This window comes from Melanotaenia boesemani, chromosome 4 (genome assembly GCF_017639745.1).
Source record: "Melanotaenia boesemani isolate fMelBoe1 chromosome 4, fMelBoe1.pri, whole genome shotgun sequence".
NCBI lineage: Eukaryota > Metazoa > Chordata > Actinopteri > Atheriniformes > Melanotaeniidae > Melanotaenia > Melanotaenia boesemani.
Window position 1 is genome coordinate 36,403,837 of NC_055685.1, and position 8,498 is coordinate 36,412,334.

At 42.1% G+C, this 8,498-nt stretch overlaps 1 protein-coding gene across 1 annotated transcript; it reads left to right on the forward strand.

Moving 5' to 3' along the window:
* Window positions 1-503: 503 nt before the first annotated feature.
* LOC121637744 (polycomb group RING finger protein 2-like) lies at window positions 504-8,498 on the forward strand. Its single transcript, XM_041981988.1, has 9 exons — window positions 504-619; window positions 1,233-1,360; window positions 3,066-3,162; window positions 3,243-3,298; window positions 3,391-3,520; window positions 3,622-3,661; window positions 3,756-3,854; window positions 5,387-5,467; window positions 7,980-8,498. The coding sequence occupies exons 2-9, from the start codon at window positions 1,243-1,245 to the stop codon at window positions 8,358-8,360; spliced, it is 1,002 nt and encodes a 333-aa protein (XP_041837922.1). The 5' UTR covers window positions 504-619; window positions 1,233-1,242; the 3' UTR covers window positions 8,361-8,498.

Below are 8,498 nucleotides of genomic sequence, written 5' to 3' on the forward strand. Positions count from 1 at the left end.
AAAAGTATCCAATAAAACAATTATTTCCCTATTTATTTTTTATTTTCTCACATTTAAATAAGTACCTGAATATTTATTTATAGATATAAAAACAAGAGAAAGGAATAAATAAAATGTCTGGAAAAAGAGAAAGGAAAAGAAAAAGATAAATCACTTAATTTCCCATCAAAAGTCAGTTTTGTGTGTGTGTGTGTGTGTGTGGGCCCACCCTTGGCCTGGGCCCCAGGACTGGTGAGGCCTGCTGGGCCTCTCACCGTCCTGCAGACTGAACATTTTTCTCTCCGACTGAACCACCCGGCGCGCGGAGCAGAGCTCGCGCACCCTCAGCATGCACACAGAAATGAAAGAGAAAAGGTAAAATCGATCATCACTAAAGCCGTGCGGCCCGTGCGCAGGAATAACGTGCACAAAGCACGCGGGGCCTGCGGAGACTCCGTGCGCTCTGTTCGCCCCGTGAACGAGGCGACAAAATAAAAAAGTCACGTGATCCAAAATGGGCAGTCCTCTGACGGTGCTGAAAAAAGCCATTTTCTGGCGCTGCTGCAAATTCTGACCAAGTCCAAATCATTTTCCAGGATCCAGTTTTTGGGAGCGGACGGCCACTTTTATGTGCGATCAGGTAGGAACGAAGCGGCGCTCGTCGCTCTTTATCGGACTCGCCGCGCCGCTGTTTGCGGAGGCGCACACGGAGTGCACGGTGTCACATTTGAGTCTCTCTTGTTCGCCTCCTGATACAGCCCTGTCAGTGAATTTAAGATGGCTGCTTTGTGTACCAGTGTGATTCTGTGCGGCTCGGTGTCAGCCCCCACGGTGTCGGTGCGTGTTCCCGGGATGTGTCGGGCCGCGCGGCTCGCTCGGACCGCGGAGCTCCGGGGAAATGGAGTCGCTCTTTGTTGGTCGAGGAGCGGAGCTGATGCACAAGATGAGGCCACACAGGGGCAATTCAATGGTGGGCTGCTGTGTAGCTCCACACAGCCTGCGTGTAGCTGCACAGCTCCTGCCCGCAACTCGTTATTAATCACAATAACGTGACGTTAGAGTTTGTTATCGTCTGGGCAAATGCGCTGTATGTTGTGGTTTCACAACCTGCTGTCCCAAGGACGAGCTGCAGACATTGAGAGCAGCGCAGTGGCAGGAGATGACTTAGGATCATCTAGCATGAAGCTCATTTACGCAGGCTGCTGTGTGAACTGTTTATTAACATCCTCCCACGTTATTGGCTTCCTCCACAGATCTGTCCAGATGGATAAAATGCAGCCTAACCGGATTAAAATCACAGATCTGAATCCACACCTCACATGTCCGCTGTGCACCGGATACCTGGTTGATGCCACAACCATCGTTGAGTGTCTGCACTCATGTAAGTTATTCACACGAAAGCAATTCTGAACCTGCATGCACAGATTTTCTGTTTAAACCATCTGAAACATCAGCGCACACCGAACAGCGTCTGCACGTTTGACGGAGCTTGGATATGAATATACAGCTCTGTAGAAAAGTTTAAATCAATGCTCATCTCTTTATGTTTTGCCTCCAGGCAGCTAGACTTTGTTGTTATCTGTTAAGTGGCCCTGAGCAATAATTCTTTGTGCTTTCTGAAGGTCTTAAAAGTTTTATTTTTTGAATGGGGGCTTTTTTAAACTAATTTCTGCAGCCATGAAGACACATAATTTCCTTTTTTTTTTTAGCTGCATCCATAAAAAATACCAAAGATATCACAGAAAAAAGTAATTTTGCAGCAACAAGGTGATTCTCAAAGAGCTCAACCTGGTGTGCAGGACCAAAATAAATAAATAAATAAAACGCAACAACAAATGTCTAGTCTAAAAGAAAAAAAAAAAAATCTACAGCAGATGAACAGGATGTTAAAGTAATGTCCTGAAGAAATGGGAACAAATCCAGCAAAGACCTGACATGCATCTGGACCTTCAGCTGATCCATTCTTACAGCTGCACTGCTGAACTTTGGGCGATTTTCTCAGTAAGGCTACGTTCACGCTGCAGGTCTTAATGCTCAATTACCAGTTTTTGCCATGTGATTTTTATTTTTTTTAAGTGGTTCACACAATTTAGTTTGACACCCATCAGACTCCAGTGTGATGTGGTCCGGAAGTGATCCGCATGATAGATCCGGATCACTGTGTTTATGGAGGTAATCGTGGATGCTGCACATGTCAGTGTGTGTATCACTTTAAAAATAGTTGGGAATGCAGCTGATAAAATTCTGATATATTGTTCTGTCTGTTGTTTACATTTGATCTTCCCGCTTCATGCCTCCTCGTGACGTCTGTCTCACTTGAAGGACATAAAAGTTGGATGAAATGTGACATGACCGTTCAGATGGAGGCTGGTTTGAAAAAGATCCAATAAGTGTACAACTTAATACAACATATTGATATGGCTTGGGTCATATTTGAAATAATCAGATTTGTGCTCTTCAGATTGTAATAAAAAGATTAAATATGGGTCACATATGAGCAAAAAAGTTAGATTTGAGCCACTTTTGCCTGCAGTGTGAATGTGGCCTAACGAAGGCATCTTTCATCCTGTCTCTTCTCTGAGTCCCCTTCAGACTTTAAAAGTCAGGCTGATGCCTCATCTTGCTCTTTCCTTTTCTCTGTCTCCTTTTCTCTCTACCTTCAATTATATCATTGTGTATTTCTTTGATGGATCAGCCAGGTTTGGGTTTTATAACGTCTGGTGTGTTGATGTCCAGCTGGTGGCGTCTGACGCGATGCTGTAATGCTGCTGAAAAGTGATGCGGCATCGGAAGGAGGGGGGGTCATAATGCTACTTTAAGGAAGTAAAATGGGAGAAAAAGGCCAAGTTATGCCAGATGACAAAAAAACTGGACTGAAAGTCAGTGGCAACCGGTTTGATGATGCCTTGACCTCAACATTATTGAAGCAGTGTGGGTCATGTTTACAGAGAACAAACCAAAGAGCAGCAAACATTCAAAGAAGAGCTTTGGAAAGTCCTTCAGGAAGTCTGGAGAAATATTCCTGGAGACTTGGGAAAAGAAATAAAAACTGGCTCACTAATGATGTCTTTATCCTGACTCTGTAGTTTGTAAAACCTGCATCGTTGCCTTCCTTGAGACAAATAAGTTCTGTCCTCGATGTGACGTCCAGGTCCACAAGACGTGTCCACAGCTCAGCATCAGGTAATCAAAAGTGTTTTTATGTCTGTTAATTTGTGTCTGACTGCAGCGTTGAACACTATAAACCCTTTTGTTTTTTACAGGGCAGACAAAACTCTACAAGATATAGTTTATAAGCTTGTTCCGGGGTTATTTAAAGGTAGAGTACACTAAATGAACTCGAAAGCAACTCCTAGTCCAGCTGTTTGTGTCATATTTCTGTTTGATGGTGCATTTCTCTTCTGAACCCAGATGAAATGAAACGGAGGCGGGACTTCTACGCAGAGAATCGTGTGCTGGAACCGGGAGAGGTGGTGGAAACGTTCAACATAGCAGAGGATGAAATCATCAGTCTGTCCATACAGTTCTACGAGAGGAACAAGTAGGAACACAACAAGGCATCTGTCACACCATTCTCTGGATCTGAGTAACATTCATCTGTTAAACCATTTTTCTTTTTTTATATTTAATATTTGCCTGCAGAAATAATGAGAGGCAGCAGCCAGAGGTGGAAGGAGACAAGGTAAAGATGGTTAAATGAAGTCAGCTTTTTAAGATGTGGTTTTCTGTTCCTTATCTTGGCTTTATGCCCCCGTCTTTTTGTACTTGATTCTCAGTCCAACGGGAAACGCTTCCTGCAGTGCCCAGCAGCCATGTCCGTCATGCACTTAGCAAAGTTCCTCCGGAGCAAGATGGATATACCAAACAACTACAGGGTAACTGTACCCACACACTCGCACACCTTTGCTTTGTGGATTCTGCCGCAAACGTCTGGGTTCGATGCAGTATGATGATCAGCAGAGCTTGCCATGCTGCAGAATCATTGGAAATTTTTTTTACTCTCTTCATACTTTTCATTGAATTCAGTAAATACAAAGATATTCAGAATTTCATGCAACACACTCAAGAAAGTTTTGATTTCACTTTGTTACTGAGGATTCTGGATCTGTGTCATTTTTCTTTAACCCAAGATTTCAGTTGCTCAGTTTTTGTCTTTTTCCTCTTCATGTTGCTTCATACATTTGCTGTAGATGTCACCCCAAAGGTGGAAAGTAGTTTGTTTGACAGAGCTCAAATCTTGAACATAGATGAAGAGGCAGTAAACTTTAATAATTCTCAAAAAACATGGATGGAAATTGGACAAAATTTCAAGAGGATCATAACCCTTTGGCAAGAGAAGTAACCGCAAAAGTGAAGACTGACCAGCACCAAAATGCTAAATTCTCAAATCTAATCAAAACTCTTATGCCAGAGTCATTTAGACAGTTATTTAGAAATGTGGCTGCAGCTCATTCCAGGACACTGAAAGAAACCCATGTAGGAGATGGACCTGGACTGCAGTTAAACACACACACATAGTGTGTATTAAGTCGTGCAGAATGAGGTCTGATCTCATCCTGCTGAAATAACCACGGACCTCCTGGGATAAAGACACCACTTTAACGGTAGCATATTTCTCCAAAATTCCAACATCCAACACTGCATCGATGTACCGTCACACATGTGAAGCCATCCATGAACAACGATTGTCCCTCTTACCATCACAGCTTTCTCTGATTAAAAACCTGGACGATCTGTCTCATCTTTGGTATGTAGAAGCAGACGGCAGTTTTTATCAAAAGCAGCTGAAACGTGGACTCATCTGACGCGAGGCCACTGTCTTTCTGTCCATCTGAGACGAGCTGCTGTCCAGACAACTCAGTGCTGTTCTTTGCACTGCTGAACAGAAATAAAACAGCCACCGACTTTCTTAATTTCTTCTCCCAGACGAGCTTTAACTTGGAGTTTGATTGCTGACGTTGCTCAGTCTGTAAATTCTGGTGCTCCTGTCTGTTCTGGTTACAGCAGGAAAATAAAGCGGGATTATTGGAGGATGTGCTTACTTCCATCCGTCTCTTTCCTGCTTTCACAAGTCAAAATTAAACATGTCATAGAAGATGTATGAGCAGCAGCAGTTCTAAAACTCTTATCTTTAAATTATTATTGATTCAAAACACAATAATTATGCTTCAGGTGGTCGGACCATCATCTTCTTTCATGCCAAAAACATGTTTGATGGGAACTCTTGTTTAGAAGTTATTAAGAAGCTGGACACGCTGCTTCAGTGGATTTGTCAGTGCTGGGTTGATGTTCAAGTAAAGCTCTGCAGATAAATGATCCTGTTTAAATGCTCAATTGGAGGCTTACAAGGAAAAAATAATCACGACTCCTATTTGTTAAATGTGTTAAATGTGTTTATGTGTTACAGGTGGAGGTGTTGTATGGAGATGAACCATTAAAGGACTATTACACATTAATGGATATTGCATACTTCTATGAGTGGAGACGAGTGAGTTGCTTTCATTTCTCTTAATCTGAATATTGCAAATAATGTAATTTTCTTTTGCTTTTTTTGTTTTTATATTAAAATATATGGGGCTATATTAGTGTCTTTAATCAGGAGTAGTTTTTCTGTTTGAGAGCAGAGAAATTTTAAACAACGAAAAAAAAAGTTTTAATTTTCAAATATCGCTGTAGTGTCAATGTAACTTAGATTCCCCCCAAAAACAAAACAACAACAAAGAAAAAAAAAAAAAAAATTAAAAAAATTACATCCGTTTTTTAGATAGACAAAATCCACAGTTACAAAAATAATGAAAACTGCCGTGATGATTATAGTAACAAAATATTCACGGTAACAAAGGATGTTAATGGTCAGAAAAGTGTTGCTCCTCATCCTGCACACGTTGAGCATGCGCACTCTAAAAGCTGCTCCATCCTCTGCGAAAAGCCAGAACGTTTTTCTTGTTCTTGAGGCCACAAGAACAAAATTATGACATTTTGCTCTCGCGGACGTGACTGGGAACAGTTCTCGACACATCAGCCAAGCAGAACGTTCTTCTCGCGGGGCTCCGAGAGGTGTTGTGTGATTGGTTGGACATTTTCTGTGGGTGTGGTTAATGCAGAAAGAATGAAGCAGAAAGTTGTCACTTCTGCATTTCCCCTGATGCGAGGCTGAATGTATACAACACATGTGGCATTTAAAGACATGGAGACCGCTGCACGGACAACCCCTTCCAGCTACAGACGAAGTTTCTCGTTAAATATGAAATAACCCGGTCAGCTGTTTATTGCACATGAAAACACAGACGTCCCCCCTGCATCAATCCCCTCATGGAGTCTGAAATGACCAGACCACTACGAACTTTTTTCTCGTTATTGCGGCCTTGAGAGCAAGAACAAAGTTCTCGTTTCTTATGCAACAAGCTTAAGTGGCAAAACTGCACCATGCCTTGATTAAATGCAGGACATCAAAGGAGCCTAAATGACTAATATTGCAATAAAAACATAGAACAATACAAATATAACCAAATGCCGCATAGCAAAATAAATATAGGGATTATAATTTCAATGTGGCTTAACAATCATACGGAAAAAGACAGTTTGCATCCTCCTGCTACAAGAATATAGTCACCACTTGGTGCTAAATAGTCCTGTTTGAGGCCCTGTAAATGCATCATAGAGTATCAACTTTTAAAGCGACATTGTGCGAGCTTGCTGGCAAGTAGAAATAAATGGCTAAGATCAAAAGTTATTGTAGTAATGTAATTTTAGTAGTAGTTATGTTTTCTTTAGTAAAAGCACACATTTTAAAGAAAGCTTTGTCATTGACCTTTGATTTTGTTACATGCTGCACCTTTGAAGTTTAAAGAGGAAAATCATTAAATGCCTAACAATTAGTAGCTTTGTTTGGGAGTAAAAGAAAGTGGTTAACTGGCTATCTTAAGGAGTGAAATCTGAAGTAAAACAACCACACCCACATGGAGGCAATGACGATTTACGAGGTCAGTGTCATAACTGGATAGATGAATTTGAGCAGGATCTTCTCACAGTAATTCAAAGGCATGCCAGAGAAAGACATTTGCATGTGCAGCAGTAAATTTAAAAAGAGGGAACAGAGTCTGGAATTGAACCACAACATATCTGCATACAAATAAGGACTTGGAGTAGGATATTTGAGCATGAAAACAAGGAGGCCTGCTTTCAAGTAGGAAAAACAACATTCTTGTTAAGACACTAATATATCCCCATAGAGCCCAACCTTAAAAACCTTGTTGTTCAGATTGGACTGAATAGAATCTTAGAATATCATGAAAAGAAAACTGTTTTCTTTTCTAAATAAAAGTCAAGTACAAAAATAAATAAATCCTTGAAGATATCTTGTGCTTCCACGGTCCATGCTTCCTTACTTAGTTACTAAATCACACCTGCCCTCACTGAGGTTCAACATTAATGCATCATTTATTCTTCATTAATTTTAAGGTTTGACATAAAATAAAGTAAATGTAGAACGAAAATTTAAATTGAATGTTTTTCCAAGATTAAGTTAATCATTTAGTCTTTGTTTTGAAGAAACTGGATGTTAGATCTGTATTAAATTAGTTGTTGAAGCTTTCATCTCTCAGACTAAACAGTGATGGTTTGAGTGCTGGTGGTGTTTTTTCTCTTTGTGTGAAACTCTCGTAAAACCTTTTCTATCTGTCTGTCCAGCCAGGGAAGTGAACACAGTACAGTAAAGAGCAGCAAATTGGCGTAAATGGGGCATTTATTGGACTGTTTTCTATCACACACTTGGTGCTTTAGTATATTTTTCAGCTGATCTGTGTATGCGTGACTGACTGGAAACAAACTACAGTGTGCCTTTTTGTGTGCACATCTGTATGACACCGAAACTGAACAAACAGCCTTTGGCCAGAAGGCATTGGTTTGTGCGGTTGTTGTAATTTTTATTAGGAAATATGAGCTTTTAAAGAGTGAAGTTTGCCTCATCATCAGTTATAATGGTGTGTATGTCTGTGTAGACTGGACCCATCCCACTGCAGTACCTGGTCAAACCCACCCGGAAACGCAGGAGGCCATCCCAGTCTGCTACCCAGGGCCACTCAGACGGCGTCAACACCAGCCCGACATCAGAGAGTGACTCTCAGAGCGACAAAGTGCACAGTCCCGCTGCAGCCCAGCCCCCCCGAGCCTCCTCACAGTCCAGCCCCAACTCCCACAACCTCTCCTCTGCCACCCAAAGCTCCAACGGGACTGGCGTCCCCAACAACGCTCAGCGACACACGCTCGCCTCCAAACAAGGCCCCAGCACACGCAAGGTGACTGTCAATGGTACAAGCTCTGGGGCTGGCAAAGAGGAGGCGAGAGGAGGCGACAAAGGCAGTTTGCCTCCGACGACCTAACGCGTGCAAGGGGCAGCTGGGAGGACAGTGTTTGAATTGCTCCCCTTCCTTGTTCTGCAGAGCAAAAAGAGGCGTGAGCCTTCATCCTTTTGGACAAACAGAAGACAGATGAAAGCCCCCCCCCCCCCCCCCCCCCCC

Bases quoted from the DNA above. Each gene is read 5' to 3' on its own strand.
- LOC121637744 (XM_041981988.1), top strand. From the start codon at position 1,243: ATGGATAAAATGCAGCCTAACCGGATTAAAATCACAGATCTGAATCCA. The intron at 1,361-3,065 runs GTAAGTTATTCA...CTGACTCTGTAG, and splicing joins CGTTGAGTGTCTGCACTCAT to TTTGTAAAACCTGCATCGTT. The intron at 3,855-5,386 runs GTAACTGTACCC...TATGTGTTACAG, and splicing joins ATATACCAAACAACTACAGG to GTGGAGGTGTTGTATGGAGA.